This window comes from Labeo rohita, chromosome 8 (assembly GCF_022985175.1).
Source record: "Labeo rohita strain BAU-BD-2019 chromosome 8, IGBB_LRoh.1.0, whole genome shotgun sequence".
Lineage (NCBI taxonomy): Eukaryota > Metazoa > Chordata > Actinopteri > Cypriniformes > Cyprinidae > Labeo > Labeo rohita.
Genome location: NC_066876.1, coordinates 35,022,955 through 35,049,107, shown reverse-complemented (window position 1 = coordinate 35,049,107; position 26,153 = coordinate 35,022,955). Strand labels below are relative to the sequence as shown.

Below are 26,153 nucleotides of genomic sequence, written 5' to 3'. Positions count from 1 at the left end.
TTCATGAATTATAAAAATTTAAGTCTGGGTAGTAAATTTTTATGTCTGTGTTCAAAAATGGGAGTGACAGTTAAAAGGTTAACATACATTTTTAAAAAAAGATTACAGTTGTTTTTGAATCTCTATTTATTTACTTGTTCTATTTTACTGTATGTATGTGTTGCATTATATAAATTACAATAAATCATATGAATAATAAATTATTTTTTAATAGATTTGAGGATAGAAATCTAAATATATGTACATAATATTGTTAGTCAAATATTTTAAGTGAAACGTCTATAAACTGCCTACAACTGAAAAAAATAATTGTATAAACTATAATTTAAAGATGTAATTTATATTATACTTTTTTTAAAAATATAATTGTTTTACAAAAAAAAAAAAAAAAAAAAAAAAAAAAAAAAAGATTTATATATATATATATATATATATATATATATATATATATATATATAGTTGTTTTTAATTCTCTATTTATTTAATTGTTCTGTTTTACTGTATGTATGTGTAGTATCATATAAAATTACAATAAATCATAATTTTTGGAATAGAAGGATAGAAACCTAAATATACGTTGTACATAATATTGACTGACAGCCAAATATTTTAAGTGAAACGTCTCTAAATTACTGTACAAACTAAAAATTTAAATTCATAATTTTTATATTTTGTATTTTTTTTTTTTAATTATAATTGTTTTTGAATCACAGTTTATTTATTCACTCTGTTTTACTGTATGTACACTACCGTTCAAAAGTTCGGGGTTAGTACATTTTTATTGTTTCTTTTTTTTTTTTTTTTAAAGAAATTAATACTTTTATTCAGCAAGGATGTATTAAGTTAATAATTAAAAGTTTATTAAAAGTTAATAATAAATAATTTACATTGTTATAAAATATTTATATTTTGAATAAACACTGTACTTTTTAAACTTGTTATTCATGAAAAAAAAAAAAAAAAAGGTTCACAGGTTCCAAAAAATTTGGCAGCACACAACTGTTGATATTATCCAACATTGATCATTCTAATAATAAATCCGCATATTAGAATGATTTCTGAAGGATCATGTGACACTTAAGACTGGAGTAACAGCTGATAAAAATTCAGCTTTTCACCACAGGAATAAATTCTATTTTAAAGTATGTTAAAATAAAAAACATTATTTTATATTGTAAAAACATTTTGCAATATTACGGGTTTTTTTCTTTATTTTTAATCAAATAAATGCAGCCTTGATGAGCATAAGAGACTTCTTTAAAGACTATTACAAGTCTTACTGACCCCAAACTTTTGAACGGTAGTGTATGTGTGTAACATTTTATAAATCATAATAAATTATATCAATAATAAATTATCATTTTTTAATACATTTGTTTAAAGATAGAAATCTAATTATATGATTTATACAATATTGTCAGACTAATTTTTAAGTGGATCTTCTACTAATTTCCCCGAGCAGAAAGAAACAACTGTATAAACTATAATAATTTAAATATGCAAATATTTACATGTAATATACATTTAAAAAAAAAAAGTTGTTTTTGAATCTCTATTTACTTCTGTTTTACTGTATGTGTAGTATCATATAATTACAATAAATCATATGAATAATAAATCATAATTTTTGAACAGAAGGATAGAAATCTAAATATACGTTGTACATAATATTGTTTGACACTGAAACGTCTATAAATTTCCTACAACAGAAAAAAAAAACTGTATGAACTAAAAATTTAAATATGTAATTTAAATACATTGTACTTTATTATAACTGTTTTTGACTCACCATTTATTTACTTGCTCTGTTTTACTGTATGTATGTGTAATATTTTATAAATCATAAATTATATCAATAACAAATTATCATCTTTGAATACATTTGTTTAAAAGTAGAAATCTAAATATATGATTTATACAATATTGTCAGAGAGACAAATTTTTAAGTGAAGCTACAAATTTCCCACAGCAGAAAGAAATAACTGTATAAACTATAATAATTTATATTTAATATACATTTTAAACACTTTTGAATCTCTATTTACTTGTTCTGTTGTACTGTATGTATGTGCAGTACTATATAAATTACAATAAATCATATGAAAAATAAAACAAATAATTTTTGAATAGAAGGATAGAAATCTAAATATATGTTGTGCATAATATTGTCTGCCAGTCAAATATTTTAAGTGAAACGTCTATAAATTGCCTACAAAAAAAACTGTATAACCTATAATAACTTAAATACGTAATTTAAATATATTGTACTTTATTATAATTGTTTACTAATTGTTTATTACAATTGAATCACCATTTATTTACTTGTTTTGTTTTACTGTATGTATAGGCCTAATATTTTAAAAATCATAATAAATTATATCAATAATAAATTATCATTTTTGAACACATTTGTTTAAAGATAGAAATCTAATTAGATGATTTATATACTATTTTCAGATAGACAAATTTTTAAGTGAAGCTTCTACAAACTTCCCACAGCAGAAAGAAACAACTGTATAAACTACAATTTAAATTTATATTTAATATACATTTTTAAAATGTTTGAATCTCCATTTATTTACTTGTTCTGTTTTACTGTATGCATGTGTAGTATTATATAAATTATAATAAATCATATGAAAAATAAAACATAATTTTTGAATAGAAGGATAGAAATCTAAATATACGTTGTACATAATATTGTCTGACACTGAAACGTCTATAAATTGCCTACAAGAAAAAAAAAAGTGTATGAACAATAATAATTTAAATATGTAATTTATATATATTGTACTTTATTATAATCGTTTTTGAATCACCATTTATTCACTTGTTCTGTTTTACTGTATGTATGTGTGTAATATTTTATAAATCATAAATTATATCAATAATAAATTATCATTCTTAAATACATTTTACAGAAGAATAAACTTTCCCTCACTGACCAAATGTGTGAATAAACTGAAATAATATATAGATAACAGTAATAAATGTGCATAAATGTTGCTTTGAAAAAAATTCAGATTAACAGCATTTCCCATGCTGTTTGCCAGTTAATTATGCATAACAAAGCAAACCTTTACTAAAAATAATAATTCACAATAAATTATTGAAATCCCATGAAAGGGTGTTTTAATTTTGATGATTTGATCTGAAATCAAATTCAGGCCTCGTTATTCAGCCCATCTCGACTCATAAGACTTTAATAAAGAAATTAAACATTTACCAGCAATCACAGAGACGGGTTTAAAGCACAGCGCTCTAAATGGTCGGTTCGGGCCGCAGGTTTTTTTAATTTGATTTCTGAATGAAACATTTATTTACTTTTTACATCCGAGGCCTATTAGGTTTAATTAAATATGACGGCCTATAAAGATTCCAGATTGAAGTTTGGAGCCGTATACTGGCCAAAACTTTGACGCTGACATCATTTCACAGGCTTTTACCGTATTCATGGGCCCGAGACCGCAGCGTCTGGCAGTCTCTCCTGTAACTCAATAGACAGAACAGCAGTTGTCCGTGGCAATGCAAACCGGCCCTCGCATTTTCCAACACCATCATATGGCCTCGCCGCCAGCCAACGGTGGGATTCGGTGGAACAGGACAGGCCGAATGTGAGCTACAGCTCAGCCATTTTTAATTTCCGCTTTATATTACCCACTGACATATCTCTCGAATGAACTAATTCACTTTGCGGAGGTAACAGCAGTGCCGACTAATCAAATGGGACAATGATATTGCATAATGTCGTAATCTTCCATCTCTCCCGCTGCTGTTCGGGGCAGTTAATGGCTGGTATCAGTCATGAATTCTGCTTGTTTAATGAGGAGCGGCGATGAAAAAGGGAAGAGGGCCAATCGGACGGCTTGTTACCCTCTTCCACCAATCAAGACGGGGTAAAGTGCTGCCCATTCTGATGTCATCAGGTCAAAAAAGACACTTGTACGGCAATCTGTTCTGGAAAAGCGAGCGATTCGGATGACACTCGTCTTTCTCTCAAACCTGGTTTGTTTTGAATCACGGAGCAGCAGCCGCTCAGGTCAATTCAACCCACATGAGTAAAACGTTAAAAGCTTTCAGCCCTGAAAAGCATGACACAATCACAGAACGGAAGGAGAAAAACAGGTTGACATTTGAAACATGATGTTATGTAAGCGCTTGAGAACGACTCTATCTTCCGAGTGTTATTAAATAACTTGATGCTATTAAACAATCGTTGCGGTAGTGCTCTTAAAAAAACAAAAACGATAACATCTATATCTACTGGTTTTACTGAAGCCGAAAATATTATTTAACATCACTGAATTAATCAAAACAACTGCATTGTTTTAGTATGAATGAGATACTATCGTTTTTATTAATTGCGTGAATTTGTATTTATTTTTGTTTTATTTCAGTTTTTGCTTTTTTTGTTTTTATCATTTTTATTAGTTTTTTAAATGCCCATAACAAAAAAGAGAAATGTTTTCATCAGAAGTAGCTAAATTAAAATTATTTTTTATACTTGATTTTATGTAAATTTAAATTATTTTATTTCATTTAACAATTTTTTTAATGGTTTTAGCTATATTTCATTTAATTGACTTTAATTTATTATTTATTATTTTTATAATTTAATTTATTTAGCTTTATTTCATTAACTATAACAATCCTGACAAACAAAATTCATTTTATTGGTTAAAACAGGTAGAAATATTTAGAAAAGTAGAAAAAATAAGTAGATTGTTTATATTTTTATTTTAGTTATTTTGATACATCTAGTTAAACTCTTGTAATTTATTTATTTATTTATTTATTTATTTATTTTCATTTAAAAAATGCTGTTTGTTTGTGGATTTAAATGTATTTAATTTTATTTATTTAGCTTTATTTCATTAACTATAATAACCCAGACCATCAAAACTCATTTTATGGGTTAAATGAGATAGAAACAGCTTTTTATTATTTTTTTATATTTTATACACATGTACATATACATATATATATAATTTTTTTTTATTACTATTATTATTGTAAAAAAAAAATTATTCTGTTTCTTTTAATACATCAAGTTAAACTAAATAAAAAAGAGAAATGTTTTCTTCAGAACTTTTTTAAATATATATATTTATTATTAATTGTTTTTATTTTTATTTTAGTTATTTTAATACATCTAGTTAAACTAAACTTTTATTTCATTTAACAATTTTTGTTTGTTTGTGGTTTTAGATATATATTTCATTTTATTTATTTAGCTTTATTTCATTAACTATAAAATCCCAGACCAACAAAACTCATTTTTTTGGGTTAAAATGAGGTAGAAACAGCTTTTTATTATATATATATATATATATGTACATACATATGTGTGTGTGTGTGTGTGTGTGTGTATATAATTATTTTTTATTATTATTACTTTACAAATATTTGTATTCAGTTTCAGTTATTTTAATACATGAAGTTAAACTAAATAAAAAAAGAAATATTTTCTTCAGAAGTAGCTTAATTAAAATTATTTTTATACTTGCTTTTATTTCAGTTAAAATTTCTTTTATTTTATTTATCAATTTTTCTTTTTTATGGTTTTAGCTATATTTTATTTAATTTACTTAAATTTAATTGTATGTATTTAGCTTAATTTCATTAGCTATAATAATCCTGACCAACAAAACTTATTTTGTAGGTTAAATCAGGTAGAAATATTTTAAAAAGTAGAAAAATAAGTCGTTTTTTTTTTTATTAAAATTATTATTCATTGTTTATATTTTTATTTTAGTTATTTTAATAAATCTAGTTAAACTAAATAAAAAAAGAGAAATGTTTTCTTAAGAACTAGCTAAATTAAAAAAATTTTATACTTAATTTTATTTCAGTTAATTTCATTAACTATAATAACCCTGACCAACAAAACTCATTTTATAGACTAAATCAAGTAGAAACAGCTATGTAATATTTTTTATATTTCATTTTTTAATTTTATTTATTTTTATTTTATTTTATTAACTCTAAAAACCCTGACCAACAAAACTCATTTTACATTACATTTAAAGGACCAACAAAAAATAGTTTGATATAATATCAGGTCAAGTAACTAGATGTGAACTTTTTCAGAAGAAAATCATTGTAAATGTATGATCATTTTTCCTTAGTAAACACCACTAAATAGTAAGTTAAAAGTAAAAAGTAAGTAAGTTACTATACGACATGTAATTCAACATACAAACTGCATGTTGAGCCAAAAAATCAAGGTAAAACCTAGGGAAAAAATGAATGCATGGAAAAATATGCTGATAACTATCAAAAATCTGCTCACTCTATAAACCAAATAACACCATAAAGTGTATAATCGAACTAAGAAGCAAACATCTAACCAGTCCATATTCCAAAATAACACTTCCTCCAGTGAAAGAAAGCAATATTATGGATAGAGGACTCATATTTTAGCTGGAAGCAACAGCTTGAAGTTAAAAATGTCTTAATGATGGATTTGTTTCTTAGAAACAAGCAGCTTTTGGCTTCACAAGACGTTAACTGATAGACTGGAGTGGTGTGGGTTACTTGTGGATTATTGTGATGTTGTTATCAGCTGTTTGCACTCATTCACACTCATTCTGACGGCACCCATTCACTGCAAAGGATCCATTGGCGGGCAAGTGATGCAAGGTTAAATTTCTGATGAAGAAACAATTCCTTTAATAAAAGTAAACAGGTCGATTTTAATTTTGCTCTGACTTCAAACGAGGCATCGAATACGCTTTTATTTACCCATGACAAACTGTAAGGAACTAGATTAACCCTTAATGACTGCTTAAACATAAAAAAACACACCAGTGACATTGAGGAATGCAAACGCAGCCTTTCAGATCAACAGCCGCAGGTCTGTTGTATATGCTGGCTTTCCATTGATTTGTTTCAGTAATTGACTGTCTAGAGAGTCCTCTAACCTGGAACTCACACCATAATCAGTTTGTTCGTGGGTAATTACTAACACCTGCCCCCGAGCCCTTTGACTCACCTCAGCAGCTACTTATGCTGCTTGCGTCGAGTCTCGGCAGGCCTCCGTGGATTCCTCTTTATCCAGAGGCGTCTCCACTCGGCTTAAGCGACTGCCGTGCTTGTGCTGTTATTATATCTGACTTGTATGATGCAGGTTGCTGTCACTGCTATTAGATTTGTCTCAGACAACAGACTGAACCCTCATGAGCGCTTGGTGAGACAAGTTCAACAGACGAACTGCCTGTCGAATTCAGCAGAGGCATCCTGAATAAATAGAAATGAGAAATGACAGGGTTCAATATATGATTATAGATATCTGTAACCTTTATATCAAGTTTCCTCCTGCAAAATACAGCTGTACTTGGTTTATACTGTAGCTGGTTCAAGCTGATTTAGGAAGTTAGGATCAGCTGAACTAGCTGCCGATACTGACCTGATAGACCATGTCAATCAACCTGTGTGTGCGTGTGTATATAAATAAACTGTTCATATACACACACACACGTGCAAAAGTTTTAGGCCACTAGTATTTTCACCAGCTAAAAAATGGTTTAAAGTCAGTTATTTCTATCTTTTGCTGTAGTGTGTCAGTAAAAAAAAAAATCAGTTTACATTTCCAAACATTCTGTTTGCCATTAATTGTAATAATCTAGTGAGATTTTTGTTTGCACAAGGAGTCTGACAACAGCCAGTGCTCCACACAGATCTGATCTCATCATCATCCAGTCTGTCTCTGGAATGACATGAAGAAACAGAACAAACTGAAACAGAGTAAATCCAGAAGAACTGTGGCAACGTCTCCAAGATGCTTCAAGAGACCTACCTAATGGCCTAAGACTTTTGCACAGTACTGTATATATGTATGTATATGTATGTATATGTATGTATGTATATGTATGTATGTATGTATATGTATGTATATGTATGTGTATATATATATATATATATATATATATATATATATATATATATATATATATAATATATATATATATATGTATGAAGAGTTCAGATGCAAAACCAGTTAAAAGCCATCTTGTATGTTCATCAAATATTTTTTACTTTAAACTCGCTAAATTCCAGCCTCAGCCCAATCAGAAATACCAGTACTTACATAGAAACCTATAGAAAGTAGGCAGAAAGAAATGCTTATTTTAAAGAAAAATGTCAGATGGATTTAGAAGCTATTGCATATATACACACACTATATATATATATATATATATATATACACACACACAGTCATGTGAAAAAGCTAAGACTCCCTATTGAATTCCATGGTTTTCCGTATCAGGACATTATTAAAACAAAACTGGTCCTTGGCTGGTCTTAAAATTTTGAAAATAAAACCTCAGATGAACAACAACACATGACAAATTGCACCGTGTCATTATTTACTGAACAAAAATAAAGCCAAAATGGAAAAGCCATGTGTGACAAAGTTAGGACACCCTTACTGTTAACACTGGAATTAAGAGGGTAAATAACAGTCAATCACTGCTAATCAAATACCTTTGATTAACTGATCATCAGCCAGTCTGAGCGCCTCTATAAAAGCATAAGCTTTGGCAGTTTGCTGGTCTGGAGCTTCAGGTGTGTGTTAACACAATGCCAAGGAGGTAAGACATCAGCAATCATCTTAGAGAAGCAATTGTTGCTGCCATCAATCTGAGAAGAATAATACGGCCATTTCCAAACAATTTGAAGGTTATTCATTTTAAAACAGACACCTCTCCTTCCAGGAGTGGACGTCCCAGAAAATTCACCCCAAGATCAGACCATGTAAAGCTCAGAGAAATGGCAGACAACCAAAAAACTACACCTCAGACTCTACAGGCCTCAGTTAACATGTTAAATGATAAAGTTCATGACGATACCATTAGAAAAATATGGGACAAAAATGGCATGTTTGGAAGGCTTGGCAGAGGAAAGCATCTTCCATATAAAAAAAAAAAAAAAAAGCACATCATGCATCTGAACAAAACACAAGTCTTCTAGAATAATGTCCTTTGAACAGACGAGACTGAAGTGGAGATGTTTGGCCATAATGCACAGCACCAAGTTTGGTGAAAGCCTAAAGAGCATATCAGCACAAACACCTCATACCAAAAGACAAGCATGCTGGAGGAGGGCTGATCATTTTGGGCTTGTTTTGTAGCCACAGGACCTGGGCACCTCACAGTCATTGAGTTGGCCATGAACTCCTCTGTATATCAAAGTATTCTAGTGTCAAATGTGAGGGCATTTGTCGGACATCTAATGTTGGGCCAAAATTGGGTCATGCAACAGGACAATGATCCCAAGCACACCAGCAAATCTATAAGTGAATGGCTGAAAAGAAAAGAATCAAGGTGTTGCAATAGCCCAGTCCAAGTCCAGAGCTCATCCTGACTCAAATGCTGTGGTGAGAGCTGTGCATAAGCAAATGCCCACAAACCTCAATAAACTGGAGCAACGTTGAAAAGAAGAGTAGTCCAAATTCCTCCTGAAAGATGTGAGAGACTGATAAAGTCACACAGAAAATGAATGCTTCAGGTTACTGCTGCTACAGGCAGTTGACTCATAGGGTGTCCTAACTTTGTCACACATGGCCTTTCCATCTTAGCTGTATTTTTCTTAAATAAATAATGACACTGTGTGATATGTCATGTGATGATGTTTATCTAAGGATTTATTTTCCAAATTTAAAGACCTCAAGGACCAGATAATTTTTTATTATGTCCTGGTAAAGAAAACCATGAAATTCAACAGGGTGTCCGAACTTTTTCACGACTGTACATACATATACATATATATACACACACACACACACATATATACACATATATATATACATATATATATATATATATATATATATATATACACACATACATACATATATATATGAACATATATATGTGAAGAAGAGTTTATGTGCAAAATAAACTTGTGTTTTATTGTATTAGTTACTGTATTTTTTAGTTATTTTTACTTTATTTATATCAAAATAATCCAACTGCAGTGAGATTAATTGGAAAGCACAATGAAAAAAACATGATTTTTGAAAATTATTAAAAACTGCATTATCCGTTTTTTGCAAATGAATGACACACACTGTTATGCAATAATAATAAAAGCATTATAATTGTAATAATATATTGTTAGTATATATGATATGAATATATGTGTTATAGTACTTTCAATATATTTATAATTATATTTAGAATATATTTTTAATATATTAATAGTAATATTCCAATAATTGTAATATATTTTATTTGATTTAAATAAATCACTTTGAATTATTCAATTTATATATTATACAAATACGATCAAATAGATACCAGAAATTATTGATTACAGAATCATTTTAATTGTAACTATATAAATACGTTGTTATTAGGGGTGTGGCGAGACACTTATCCCACGAGACGAGACGAGACACAAGACTGGGTTCACGAGAACGAGACGAGACGAGATTTTTAGACTTTTCTTAAGAAATCCTCAATGATGAAATATATAGGGAAAATAATCTTTTATTCAACTAAAAGTTGCATTTTGAACTTTATGAAATTAAACTTTAATTTTAATGAATTACATGCAGTAATAAACAACATTTAAACAAGAGCTTCATGATTCTGGATAAATTAAGAATCCCAGTTGTTTTAAATAAATTGGAGACCATGATTCTCTCACGATTCTGGAGAAAAAAAGATTAGAAAACTAAACAAAATAGCGTAATTTACTAGTGGTTCTCACAAACTGTTTATTGCTTAAGTCTCTTAAAAACATATATTAATTTAAACAAAATTTAAAAAAAAAAAACATTCAATAAAGGAGTCAGTGTTTCACTTCATTAAGACTTGTTTGACTATTGAAATCTCCTGAATGAATGATTCAATGACATACTTTTTTTTTAAACGGTCAGTTGTCGTCACCTCCTGGCGGAAAAGGATAAGCGTTACAATACATACAAGTGTTAAGATACTTTCGTTTTGATCGCTACTGTGGACAATAAGTGTTTATAACCTAACTATAAACTTTTATCCCAGTACTTCTATTATTTAAATGTCTGTAACACAGAAATAATGACTATAATGTGGTTGAAAAGACTTTCTGTGTTCACATTTACCCCGACCCTCTGATACATTAACATGGACAGCGACAAAACGTGCTTCTCACGCTCCACTGACACTCGTGATGTGAAACAGTCCCAACAGAAATAACTAAATCGTTGTCATTCAGGAATAAGATTGCGTGGGTCTTTGAATCGAGAGCTCCATATTTTAGGGATTAATCGTGCAGCTCTGATGTAAACACTTCTAAATGTTTTGCAAGGATATCGTCACGTGATCCGACTGGTCTCGCGAGACACATTGGATCTCGTCACATCCCTAGTTGTTATAATATATATATATATATATATACATATATACACACACATATATATATATATATATATATATATATATATATATTTTTTTTTTTTTATTTACACACACACACACATACATACACAGTCATACAATAATAATAAAAAAATTCATTATTATTAATTTAATATATAAATTTAAATATTAATATATATTTAGTGCTGACCGACGATTAATCGTGAATAATAAAAGTTTTTGTGTAATATGTGTGTACTGTGTATATTTATCATGTACATATAAATACACACACATGCATATATATATTAAAGAAAAATGTTGTTTATATATTAAATATATTTATGTATAATGCAAATGACATGAATATAAATGTACAATATATTTTGGATGCGATTAATCATTGCCCAGCACTAATATAATTATTAATATATATTATATTAGTAATAAACATGTGTTATAGTAATTTCAATATAATAATTATATTTAGAATATATTTTCAATAGATACTCAATATTATAATATTATAATATTATTATTAATATATTGCGTATGTATGTATGTATGTATGTATGTATTGTATCGAAGTAAAAATTTTGGTATCGTGTATATATATATATATATATATATATATATATACACACACACATATTAGTTTTGTCACGATACCAAAATTTTTACTTCGATACAATACCTGACTAAAATATCACGATACTACTACTGAACTGATACTATGAAAAAAACATTGAACAACAGGAAAAGTAATTGAATAATAGATGATCCAAATGGAGATCATAGTTATTTTATCTATTAAAACAAAGCAACCCCCCTTTAAAAAAATAAATAAATAAATAAAATAATAATAATCACATGCCAGTGCCACTACACAGGATTATGGTGAACAACTACTGATCTTACAGGTATGTAGAGATCTTTGCTATATTGGTAAGTTAGCTTAAAGGATAAAGCCAAATCTTTTTTCATGATATAGTAATTTTACTTCACAACAACAATTTATATTATGACATAGTCATTTTTTATTATTTTATCTTTGTTATTAATAATAGGAAACTAGATGCAAGTAACAAACTAAAGGACAACTACAATAAAACAAAGACACAAATGAAATAAAGAGGGCCCTATGAAATCAGTTTTATTTTTTCCTAAATTCCATTTTAATTTTCCTAAATTCTATTTTAATGGTTACATTAAAAGATTTATCAAAAAACATGTCTAATTAATTGAAATCATGAAACTTGCAGAATTTAACATCAATTTATTATAAGTTTAACAAAAATCAAGTTTTTAAGGCTCTAAGAAATTTGTTTTATTATTTTTCTTAAATTCAGTTTTGTTTGTGAATCTGTTTTCCATTAATTTTCTGGATTCTATTTTAATCGTTTCATTACATTTTAATAATCAAAAGCATGTCTAATGAATTTATAAAGGATAATTAGATTTGATAAAGAATTAATTACAGGCTATTTATTTCTTTTTTTCAGAAATACTGTGTTGTGTATTTACAATTTTCTTGTAAATAAATTCAGGTAAATATCTGGTAAATATTCCTTAAACATTGTTTTAATAATATGTTTATTATTAGTAGTAGTAGTAGTATCTTAACATTAAGTCATATATTAATATATGTCTTACTGTCAAGTTAAACCAAACTTTTATTTTGACGGGCTGCTGTGAAGACCTTTAGAATCTTCATTATATGACGATAGTTTTCTGCAAAAGAAACGGTGAAATGTTCATTAGGTGACTCTCAGAGCAGTTCTAGAGATTATGTTCATGTGTTCATATATTGAGGCGGCAGAGGCTGAAAACACAGCGAGCGTCATGCGTATGTAAACAAAACTGCGCATCTATGCCATTCACTAAAAGACACGCAGAAATACGGCTCTTATTAAAATGCATTCTTACAATATATATATATATATATATATATATATATATATATAAAAATATAATCACGTTGATATATTCAATTTTGAATTTAGATTTTTGAACAAAATCATATACTTCAAATGATTGAATATATAATTAAATGATTGAATACATAATATATAATAATATAATTATAGAAATATGCTGTTTTAATAATTAAATATTTTTAGGGAATATATACAATTTAATATGTATATATAAACCCATTCCTTCACATAAAGTTCATTCCTGCACTTTTTGCTTACTAAAAATCCTGTTTCGCTTAGAAACACTTTGATTAAAGAAGCAAAACGGGTTCAAGTTGACTTTAAGCGGATGTGACCTGGTTTTTCCAGCTGGCTTATGATTTTATCCGCATACAAAGTCTTACAACAACAGGACAATATCTTGTCTAAAGCTTCAGTGCGTTCTTGTATATCTGGTACACAAGCAAACACACTTGAGCGCACTGAAACTCTTTAGCTGCGTCAGGCTTTGGATTACACCAATGATGAAACTGCTTTGCTGAGTAAAGCGTATTTCTCTATTTGCTATTCAGGTTGGCAGAGCCAATGCTTCGTACTAGGACCTTGACCTCCCATGCTCTTGGATCACATACATATATAAATGCATATACAGAACAGCTTCTTAAAGCGCCACGTTGCTTCCAAGTCAAGTGCTGCACGATTTCAACTTCAACCCCATTATCACTGACCTATACGATGACTACATGACACTGAACATGACGCATGATTGAGTGGGTGCAAAAATCAGATGAAAAGCGGAAGCATTAAAGCAAACGGCAGGACTTTTTTCAATTCTAAGCTGAAATGCATGTTCCGTTTTCCCTGTGTACACCTTGCTACCTAGCAACCTCATAAAACCGTCCGTCTGCGATGCTGTCGGCAATGCGTTTCATGCAGAGGTCAAAGCGGTGCACGAGAGGCACAGTGAACTCGAAAGCCCTGAAGAGTTCCTGGGGTTTTCTTTACTCATCATTGCATGTTTTCCAGCTCTACTCTTTGTATTTATCAGCGTTTGATGAAATGGCGGCCTTGGGCAGTACATAAATTATGATTTATATTTTAATCAAAGTAAAAACTGCTGAATTGATGTGGAGGGAGAGCGTGACATATGGGCAGCCACTGGCAGGAGGCCATGTTTGTGATCTTATATACTAGGGCAGAAAGGTAAAACTGCAGCCGGTTCTTCTTTGTCGTGAGTCAGTGCAGCAGGTCATGGACGTGTTCGCTTTCTCTCTCACCATCTGCTGATCCCGTGTGACTGTGAGATTCAGGGCCTAAACAAGCACTTCTGCAAGGACATCTGGGCCAGAGAGTACAGATGCTGAACTAGATTTTTATACAAAACATCACATTACCTGTGCAATGATACTGGAAGGCTCTGTGTGACTGCCAGGCCATTGCTCTGTGGATGCTAGGCGAGTTTATACGACTCTAAAACAGTTTCAATATTCTTTTTTTCAAAGTATAAATACACCAATATCTGCAGCTTTCTCTCCCTCTTCTCCACAGTGTAATGAGACGCATTTATAAACCTGTTGTCCAACAAATACACATTTAACAACATATTTTTGCTCTAAACTTACTTCATAACATCAGTCGAGTGTTTGAAATAACTTCCTTTTGCAATCTCATGTGGCTTCTTATCACAGAATGAGGCCAAAAAAATATTATTGCATAATATACTACTGTAATACATGCTACCTCGAATAGCACTGCATTATTAAAAGACTTTATTCTTACCCAAAACCCAAGATGGCTTGAAGTACACAGATAAACCATACATTGTTTGATAAGTTAAAGCGTTTTTAAACGACAGCGTTAGCTGGATGCCTTTGGCCAAATTAGGGATTTCCTATAATGTCAATTACGAATAATCAAGTCTATTACCAGGGTTGCCAGGTTTTCACAACAAAACGCACCCAATTGCTCCTCAAAACTAGCTTAATCATGTTTTGTGTTCCGTTAAAAAAAAAAATAAAAAAAAACGTCTGCTGGATAAAATAAACGTTGTCTTTGGCATTCCAGGGAATAAATATCACGTTTTTGGGGTCTCTTCAACCCACGGACATGAAAAACAACCCACAACAACAGTGTTAAAGTAGCCCAATTCTGTGGAAAAACCACAGACATGGCAACTGTGATGGAAATTTTGATTTAATGGCCTTAAAATATGGGAATGTTCAATATAAGACTTGTTCAGAAAAGTGCAGTCTAAGTGATGCTCAGATCAAAGACCATGTCTCCATGATTAAATAATCTATACTTACCCAAAAAGTGCTTAAAACAGTAGAACTAAGTCATATGACAAACCAATGACCGGATCAGTATAACCAATCACAGTGAAGTCTTGAGTAATATTGATTTTTACTCAACTACAAGGTATAAATGTGCATGTATCATTCTATTCAGGGAGTCTCTCTTAGTTATTGTGACCAGTGGGCTCCCGGCCGTGAATAAAACTGTCATTCCTCCAAAGAGCAACTTGGGAGTGGTGCCTGGTATATGCTGCACAGCTGAGGAATAGGAGTACTAAAGACTCTACGCTCAAAAGACCACCGCAAAGACAGTGATAGTGTTGGAAGACTATAGAGCCGTCCTCAAACTGAGGTAACAGCGTACAGCTGAGAAGAGCGGTGAGAGTGTAATGGGCTGTGTATTGCCAAGAATCTGGCGATACGATACGTATCGCGATACGATATGTTGCGATACGTTGCGATATTGTAAACAAGACGATATATTGGGATATTTCTTATTTTACGAATAGTACATCATTTTAGGAAGGCTGTAATTAAGAACACACCACCATATGCAAACCAGTGCGAATAAAGGGGGAAAATAAAGTGCTTGCAAGATTATTTAGTTATTAAATGTATAAAATGTAAGTTTTTATAAACAGACCATATATATTTTTAGACCCTGCTTTACAAGTTTACAATTGTAACCATGTCAGATCATTTTGATCTGAACTTAAGAATTACATCAGCTTAATATCAATAAAAAAATAAAGTGCTTACAGGATTCCCAAAAAAAAAAAAAAAAGTATTGTAAAACAATAAAATAAATACAGATATTGGACATTCTAAGAACCTTTTTGTTCAGAGAATTTCACAAGTTTTGGATTTTGCAAGTTTTTCTGTTTGTAATTATGCTCTGTGTGGAGTCGCCGAGACCGCGACGCAAGCACCGCCTCAACTGCATAAAACAGACCCACCACGAGAGAAAGCGGCATGCAGTCGCGCAGCTACCCCACCGTGCCCGGCGCGAAGGCCCTTCCACGGGACGTTGCAAGCAGCGGAACCGCGGCGTGGGTGCCACCTCGGCTGCATGGGGCGCTTCTGCTGCACAGAACGTTAGTGGCGTGCCCTTATGCTAGTATTTCCTGTCACTGTTTAAGTTCAGAGATAAGAAGACTGCAATCTAGCGGTCAGGATATAAGCTCAAAACGAAGCAACTGTCATGAATCTTGTATAATTATTTTTTTTATAATATCGATATTCCGTTTTTGAGAATCGATACAGTATCGCCAAACAACGTACACACGTGTATCGATATTTTCTTACACACCTACAGTGTATAGATGCTAAAGACCTGTGTGCTCACGTGTGATTGAGGTAGTGGTAGTAGGTTCTTGATGGTATGCCGTCATCATACTTCAGGGAAGTATTGGATTATATTGTATTCAAGGAATTCTGGGAATTAGCTCAAGATACTATAGTTATTTAGTTTTTGAGTCGTCTGTGAGAATTTCCACGACACAACATTGACTATTACCAATGTAAGGAACATTCAGAGTGCACAGTTGTGAGTTATAAAATCAGAATAATGGCAGACATAATGCCAGAATTGCAGGATATAAACTCACAATTCTGAGAAAATATTACTCTTTTTTTCCCCTCAGAACTGGACTTTAAAATTTATAACTGCTAGTTTATATTTTACAATTGTGAGAAAAAAAGTCAGAATTGCAAAATATAAACTCGCAATGGCAAGAAAAAAAAAGTCAGAATTGCATGATATAAACTCGCAATTGCGAGAGAAAAAAGTAAGAATTGTGAAATAAAAACTCGCAATTGCGAGAAAAAAGTTAGAACTGCAAGATACAAACACGCAATTCTGAGAATAAAGTCATTGTGAAAAGCAATTCTCATCGCAATTGCAAATTTATATTACACTGTTCTGAGAAAGTCAGAATTGCCTGTTTATATCTCACAACTCTGACTTTATTACTCGAAATTGTGAGTTTATATCTCACAAATCTGAGAATAAAGTCAGAATTGCAAGTTTGTATCACATAATTCTGAGAAAAAAATGAGTCAGAATTCTGAGATATAAACTCACAAAGAAAAAAAGTTATTATGAAAAGCAATTCTCATTGCAATTGCGAGTTTATATCACGCAATTCTGAGGAAAAAAAAGTCAGAATTGCCCATTTATATCACACAATTCTGACTTTATTTCTCAGAATTGTGAGTTTACATCTCACAAATCTGAGGAAAAAAAGTCAGAATTGTGAGACGTAAACTCGTAATTACGAAAAAAAAAAATGCCAGAACTGTGAGATAAAAAGTCGCAATTACCTTTTTTTACTGTAGATTCAGTGGCGGAAATGAAGAAGAAAGTTTGCATTAATGTAAAAATATACCACACTGTCATGTTCTAGCCTTGTTATATTCATCTTTCAATAAAAATATAACATTTTATGTCATTAATGTTGTGGCAGTTTTTCCCAATGGTTACAAAAATCTATATTTTTCATGGTATCATACTGATTTTAAAAATTCCAATATCATGACAACAATAATTGCCAATGTAATTCCCAGGATGTTGCTATGCTGTTGCCAGGGTGTTCAAAGTGGTTGTTAGTGCAGATATTTTAGTCTCTAGATATGGCCTGAATATAGAATTTTTTTCTCATCATCTAAAAGGTAAAAACCTATTATTGTAATTTAGATTACATGTAATCTGATTACTTTAAAAAGTAATAGCATGATCTATATCATTCAAGACAGTAGCACAGATGGCAACAGATGATTTACATACTAAGTTTATTATTTATTTACTATGTAATAGGCAAAGTCGGCTAAAGTAAACACTGACACTGTTTGATTTGCATCCCACACGTCAATGTCTGGTTCAGCCTGTTTGGAAACACTCATTATTGCATTTTGCAGTTCAATGGCAGCAAATGACATACTTTTACATACCTTGCATACATTACATTAGTACCCCCAAATGAGTAGAACAAGTTACAATTTTTTAAATTTTAGGTTTCTTAAAATCATCTCTAAATACTGAAGATACTAATGACTATGTAGCATAAGTAAGTTTAGCCTTTAACACATATGAATGTACAACAGATGTTGCATGATGTCATGTACTTGTGCACTAGACACCTTGAACACTGAGAGATGCTGCACTGTACATCATTTTTTGAGGCACAGATATAAACTTGACATGAAAAACCTTTCATAATCTATTCTGCTTTTTTAGTCTGATGCATATGTGAGTGAAACAGGATATTCCATGTGAAAATCTGTATTACTGATATAATACATAGATACAATATAGAATGTTATCTTTATATTTATGAGGATAATTTTTGTTTTTTTTTAAATCTAGTAATTTTTGATTATTACTTTAAAAAAAACTATATTTATTTATTTTTGATTATTATGGTAAACTTTTTTGTTTTGAAGTTATATGCATAGATTAGTCAAGCACAATAATACCAGAGATATGTATTAAAAATAAAGCAAGCCTGATTTCTAGTTGCCTTTAAACCCCATAAGAAAATCATGTAATTACTCACTGAAAAACAGTTACGCTTTAACCTATGAAATATATTTATGTATTCATGCTAGTTATTGCATTAATATTTCAACAGCCTTGATTTCAGGGCTTGGCGTGAGAAATGGCAATTTTTCCTGGACATTAATTCAGCAATCTACAGTAATCATTAACAAAATCCTCTCAGGGTGTTAGGTCTTGCATTTGGTTAAATGTGTCTCAATTATCTATTCAATTATTGATAAGGTAAAGGGTTCAGCTGCCAGAGTCAGTCTGGTCTGGTTCCATTAGTAGGAACACACTGCCACCTGCCGGCCAGATCTGTGATGACAACCATGATGAGGCTGTTGTGTCTCCACTAACAGATGATGGTGCGCAAAAAACGGTACTATGATTATTATGAAGATATTTTGGATAATGCAATAAATCTAATGTCAAATTTTTAGCCCTATGTTTAAAATTACTATTTAGGGGTAAAAATTGATGGGGGCATGTGACCCACTACATTTGCGAAAAAGTGCAGTACACTATACAACTAAAGCATAATATTACTGCTTTCATAACCTGAGAAACACTCCCTTTACAGACAGTATTTAAAGTATAGTGTAGTGCTGTTTTGCCTAGTTTAAAAAAATATATTAGAAATATTATATAAATATTATAAATAAACAAAATAAACATTAGAATGATAATGCATCTAAGTGAAATAAAATACATTTAAGCTTAAGTGCCAAAATTACTAAAATTAAATTACTAAAGTATTATTCAAATATATTATTAAAAATAAATAAAATATGCAATAAATGGGAATAATAGGAATATTCTTAAGAAATAAATTGACAACCAATAATGAAAAATAATAACAAAATATAAAATGACAAAATTACATTAAAAAAATTGAAAAGTAAAAAATTGAAAACAAAACAATTTAGACAAAAATGTAAAAATATAAAAATACTAAAATTACTATATATAAATTACTATAATACATTTAGGGCTTTCATCAACAATTATACTAGTTATGCAAAGTGCAATCCAGAATTTTTTTTATAAATAAGTACTCAAATTTTATCAAGGAATTGTGACAGCCCTAAATAAATGTATTAAAATGTAAAAATAATAAATGCATTAAATAAATAAAATATGTTTAATGTAATATTTACATTTTAAAAAATATAAAAAACATTTTTAAAAAAGTAAAACAAACATTTAAAAATATAAACATACTAAAATTACTATAAATAAATTACTATAATAAATTTAGGGCTGTCATTAATGATTATATTGGTAAAGCAATTGAGGATTTTTTATAATCAAGTACTCAAATTTCATTGAGGAATCATGACAGCCCTAAATAAATGTATTAAAATGTATTATTATTTTAAAAAAGATTATTAAATAAACAAAATATTTTTAATATAATAATTAAATTAAAAACAAACATTTAAAAAAATGCAAAACAAACATTTAAAAATATAAAAATACTAAAATTAATATAAATAAATTACTATAATAAATTTAGGGCTGTCATTAATTATTATATTGGTAATGCAATCGAGGATTTTTTATATTCGAGTACTCAAAGTTTAAATTGAGGAATCATGACAGCCCTAAATACATTTCTTAAAATTTATTATAACAAAAATAATAAATGTGTTAAATCAATTAAATATTTTTTATATAATATTTTTTAAAACAAAAACTAATAAAAATGGCAAAGGTTTTTTTTTTATTACTAAAGCGTTAAAATTAAAAATATAAAAATATAAGCTAATTAAAAACACTAATAAATATTATAATAGTACACAAATAATACTAAAATAACACTGAAGAATTAAAAGCATATCCAGTTTAGAAAGATGACCTCATGATAAAATCCTGAAGGCAACAAAGACAGCACTTCAGCTGTTAATGGAAAGAATAAAAATGGTTGATTTTTTTCAGCAGGTAAGATTCCAATTAGATCAGAGTTTACTGTATTCTGCATCCCACAATCCACTGAGCTCAGCTTGAAGTAATATCAGCTGTGTAACTCTTTCTTGACTCTCATTTGAGAGCTAAATATAAGACATTATTACACAACTTTAATTAGAAATGCAAAATACTGTATTCCTGAGATAATACCTGAACGCCACTCACTGAATTAACATGAGGTCATGTGACAACAATGTAGCATCCTACTATATGAAGTGTTTGCATATTATACAGTTGCAAATATGCAGTATATATTATACAGAACGGAGTACACTAGTGTTACACACTGAAAGTGGCCTTTGTTTAAAATCATTTAACTTGCATAGTTGTGCTAATTAGGATCAAGGGAATTGCAATGAAAATGAAAGGCTCATAAAGCTTTTGTTTTGGTCTAAGTCAATGCACTTGGTAGAAAGACCCGAGGATTCAGATTCAAGACTAGACACCATGTGTTCTGTTTAATAGGAGAAATTAATCTTTATGGGCCATGTCATACAAATAAAGCCTCTGGGCTGCACTAACAAACACATATTAAATTTAGTTTATTCTGCTGGATTGATACTAATTTGGTTTCAGAGCTACAGTTTGAATGGGCACTTTTAGCACTTCAAAAATAATGCATTACTGGTAAATCAAAAACCACACTGTGATTTCTCACCACTTCTGCCTATTCTAGAAACTGTATTATTTAAGATGTGGAAATGATGATGTGATTACATACCAATTTTTTAAGTTGCACTTTTTTGAGAAATTCACATTGACACTTTACTAAACGCCCTTTAGAAAACTTTCTGAATAAACCATTGTCTGATGACATTAAAGGAACCATTCACTCAAAGATGAACATTATGTCATGAATTCCATGTTCAGGTGAACTGCCCAAATACAATAGGTGATCAGTGTTAGTTCAAATACCTGGTGCACATAACCGGATCTGTGGACTGAACTGACGATCATCACCATCTCAGCCAGGTGGAACTGTGCCTGTCCTCCGGGATACGATCACCAAACATACTCAGCAGTGTCAGCAGATCTCCACCGACATAATCCATGAGCAGATACTGCAAAGCAGAAGAGGAGAGACACATAAACAAGAATGAACAGACAGCACTGTACATCTGATAAACAAAAGATCACTGAATTATGAGTACTGAAACAAAACACACTACAGAACTGAATCATGTGTCAATGAATCATTCTCAATTCATCTTTTCAACACCTGTTTTGTGATTCTTCTCCATTGACTATCACTCTATACTAGGGGTGGGCGGTACACCGGTGTCATAGTCATCACCGGTGTGACATTGCGCCACGACATGGATTTTCTAATACCGTCAATACCGTAATAAATCAATTATGTTCCTTGAACGGCTGCATTTACATCAATAATATCTAATTCTAAATAATAAGGCATTAAATTTTCTTCAAACGTTCAGTTGTGGTCTGAATACCTGTCCTTATACTATATATCTTGTTGTAAATAAAAAAGTAAAACACATTCGTATCAGCCTTGCACGTGGTAGGTAAGCGGAGTGGCCATTAAACGACTGGTGAAACATCGTGAAGAAAGGTCGGGCCTGTAGCCTATATACTATCTGAAAAGAGATGAGTGAAGTGTCAGAACCAGACGGAGAGACCGAGGCCGCTGTAGAGGTAACTCTCGTTCCAAAAAGAGGAGGAACCTCCGTTATTTGGAACTGGTTCGGTTTTAAATCATCCGACACGGAGCAAACTTCAGTAATATGCAAGGTTTGCCGCCGTGTTGTGACAGCAAGAGGTGGAAACACAAGCAACCTGTTTCATCATTTAAAAAACACGCACGCCCGTGAATATGAAGAGGCAACCCGGGCCAAAACGAGCGCAAGTGGGACCAGCAGCACCAGCGGAGCGCGTCCCAAGACTACACAGCTTTCACTGCAGGCATCGTTTACTGCTGCTACACCTTACGACAAGAGTAGTAAGAAATGGAAAGATATTACCAGGGCAATTGCGCTATATATCGCAAAGGACATGGTGCCCATTCAAACCATAGAGAGAGATGGCTTCAGACATGTGGTTCACACTCTGGACTCAAGATACGAGCTGCCTGGTCGGAAATTTTTTAGCCAGAAGTGTCTGCCAGAGCTGTACACGGAGGTACGGGACAGAGTCATGAACGAAATTCGCCACCTTGAAGCCTACTCGGCCACTACTGATTTATGGTCCAGCCGAACTACTGAGCCATACATTAGCCTCACCATCCACTTCATTGACGATGACTGGAAGTTGCGCAGCAGATGCCTACAGACCGCCTTCTTCCCCGAAGACCACACCGGAGCAATAATTGCGTTAGGACTGAAGGATGCACTTTCCGCCTGGGGCTTGGATGAAGCGCGTCTGGTGTGCATGACGACTGACAGCGGTGCAAACATGGTGCGCGCTCTGGAAATCAATAAATGGACGAGACTTGCATGTTTTGGACACAGACTGCACAACGCTATTGGTAAGTTACACTTTCTAAACCTAACATTTTATATTCAGAAAATTTGTCAAGTCCTTTTCTGTTTGTATTAAAAAAAGAAAACAAAAACAAATTTAAGGCCACCACATTAGTATTGTATTTTTCATTGTTAGTATTGTTTAGCCGTGATTTCTCTGGGGACCGGATCAGAAAGTAAAAAAAAACATAAATATAAAATTCAATTATCATCAGATTATATGAAAAATATTATTAAAAATATGTACAATATAAATGTATTTAAAATGAAAAAGCTGTACTATTTGTGCAGGAATGTGCAAACTATTGACCAACATACATACAACATGGCCTATTAGATTTGTAATAGCCTAATGTTCAGTGTGTCCATACAATAAATACTTATGCTGCTCTACAGTTGATGGTTTATTATTTTTATTTTTCAACTATGATAACCTACTTTTCCCACTTATGCTAATATTTTTATCCGTTCTTTTTACTTCCCAGAGAGGAGTGTCCAACATGATGCTCGAGTTGCACGGGCCACAGGTATGTGCAAAAAAGTGGTCAGCACATTCTCCTACAGCTGGAAAAAGAAGAATGCCCTGACCAGTGCACAGAGAGAGCTGAACCTGCCCCCCCACAAGCTGATCACAGAATCCCCAACAAGGTGGGGGTCCCGTGTCAAAATGATGGAAAGGGTGTTGGAGCAGGAGAAGGCCATCACTCAAGTCCTGGCAGCAGACCAAAAGTCACGCCACCTTCTACCCACCTGGCAAGACATTGATGTGTTGGAGGCCATAACCAAAGCACTGAAGCCTCTGCAAGATTTTACAGATGCCCTGTCAGGAGAGGAGTATGTTAGTGTCTCCTATGTTAAGCCAGTCCTCCATCTACTCAATACAAACATTTTGAAGCCTGAAGAAGACAAAGCAGGACTGTGCGAGGACATCAAGAAGAGGGTCTTGGATTATTTGAATGAAAAATACAAAGATCCTGCCACTGATGAGCTGCTCACCATGGCAACATTCCTGGACCCACGGTTCAAGACCACCTACATGTCACCTGAAAAGTTGGAGGAAGTGAGGAGCAGAGTAGCTACAGAAACCAAAGCACTGGAGGAGAAGACAGCCACAGGTGCCTCTTCCACAGAGGACCAAAGCGAGAGGGAAACTAGCACTGCTCCTGTACAACTGAAAAAGCCCAAACACAGCCTGGGCAGTTTCTTCAAAAAGTGTAGCAGTGCACCACCAAAGCAGCAGGGCATTGACATGGAGCTAGATGGCTACCTGCTGATGGTGACGGCTGACAGTGACTCTGATCCACTGGAGTGGTGGCGTCTCCAATGTTCCCACTTCCCGCGCATTAGCCGTCTGGCAAAAAAATACTTATGCATCCCAGCCACAAGCTCACCCTCCGAGCGTGCATTCAGCACAGGGGGCAATATTGTAACAAGCTCCAGGGCATCACTGAAGCCAGAAAATGTTGACAGGTTGGTGTTCCTGGCAAAGAACTTGAATGTCTAGTTTCATCAGAGTTCAGATGAAGAGAGAGTTAGTTTTTGAGAAAAGTACACATTATTACACTGTTCTTGTGTTATTACACTGCTAATTTTTGTTTTGTTGTACACTGTTAAGTAAGATCTTTAGGTTTTTTGCAAAATAAATGTTGAGAATGCATAATACTCTCCCATGTCTCTTTTTGATAAGGATACCTACCATTTACTTATTATATTATAAAAATATTAACTTTATTCACATACTAAAGAGACAGGACAGGCTACTCCTCCAAAAATGTACCAAAAAAAAGTTATACCGTGATATTATACCGTCACCGTTCAAAAGATGAAAAATACCGTGATATTAATTTTAGGTCATATCGCCCACCCCTACTCTATACACACTAGTAGTACACTCAGGTACAACAATAATGCAATATATACTGATAAATATAGCATTCACTTCAATGGTATGAGGTGAGTGGGTGGTTTAATGCAACTGAATTGTAGTGGTCAAACTAGATGAGTAAAGTTTGAGAAAGCCTAGCCTGAAAGTTTGAAGCAGTTGTAATAGTATGGAAGCAGCTAGCATGATTTAACACATTGCTTACATGATTTAACATGTTGTTAACATGTTTTAGCATGATTAGCTTATTGCTTGTATTTTTATAGGCTGATTACAATGTTGTTAGCATGATTAGCATGTTGTTATCATAATTTGCAAGTTACTAGAATGTTGTTAGCATGATTAGTCTGATTAGCATGTTGATAGTATGTTTCGCACATGATTAGCATGTTACTAGCATGTTTCTAACATGGCTAACATGTTACTACCTTGTTGTTAAGATGTTTCTAGCATGATTAGCAAAGTTGCTAGCATGTTTCTAACATGATTAGCATGTCGCTGGATTTGTTTCTGGCATGCTTAGCAAGTTATTAGCATGATGTTAGCATGATTAGCATGTAACTAGCATGTTTCTAACATGATTAGCAAGAATGTATAAAGCAAGTCTATATGCAGATGTATTAGGGATCCGCTGACACACGCGGCTTTAAAACACTCTCGTTATGCTTATGTGTGAGCGCTCGGTGAGGAGCGTGAACGCTACTATTGTAGCCAATCACAGTCATGTCTGTTG

The 26,153-nt window shown here is 32.0% G+C and overlaps 1 protein-coding gene across 1 annotated transcript; it reads left to right on the top strand.

Annotated features, from left to right (window-relative positions):
• The first annotated feature begins 22,325 nt into the window (after positions 1-22,325).
• Positions 22,326-25,303, top strand: LOC127169279 (E3 SUMO-protein ligase ZBED1). The gene is made up of 2 exons (XM_051116520.1): positions 22,326-23,543; positions 23,991-25,303. The coding sequence occupies exons 1-2, from the start codon at positions 22,667-22,669 to the stop codon at positions 25,040-25,042; spliced, it is 1,929 nt and encodes a 642-aa protein (XP_050972477.1). The 5' UTR covers positions 22,326-22,666; the 3' UTR covers positions 25,043-25,303.
• The last annotated feature ends 850 nt before the right edge of the window (positions 25,304-26,153 follow it).

Bases quoted from the DNA above. Each gene is read 5' to 3' on its own strand.
- LOC127169279 (XM_051116520.1), top strand. From the start codon at position 22,667: ATGAGTGAAGTGTCAGAACCAGACGGAGAGACCGAGGCCGCTGTAGAG. The intron at 23,544-23,990 runs GTAAGTTACACT...TTCCCACTTATG, and splicing joins CAGACTGCACAACGCTATTG to CTAATATTTTTATCCGTTCT.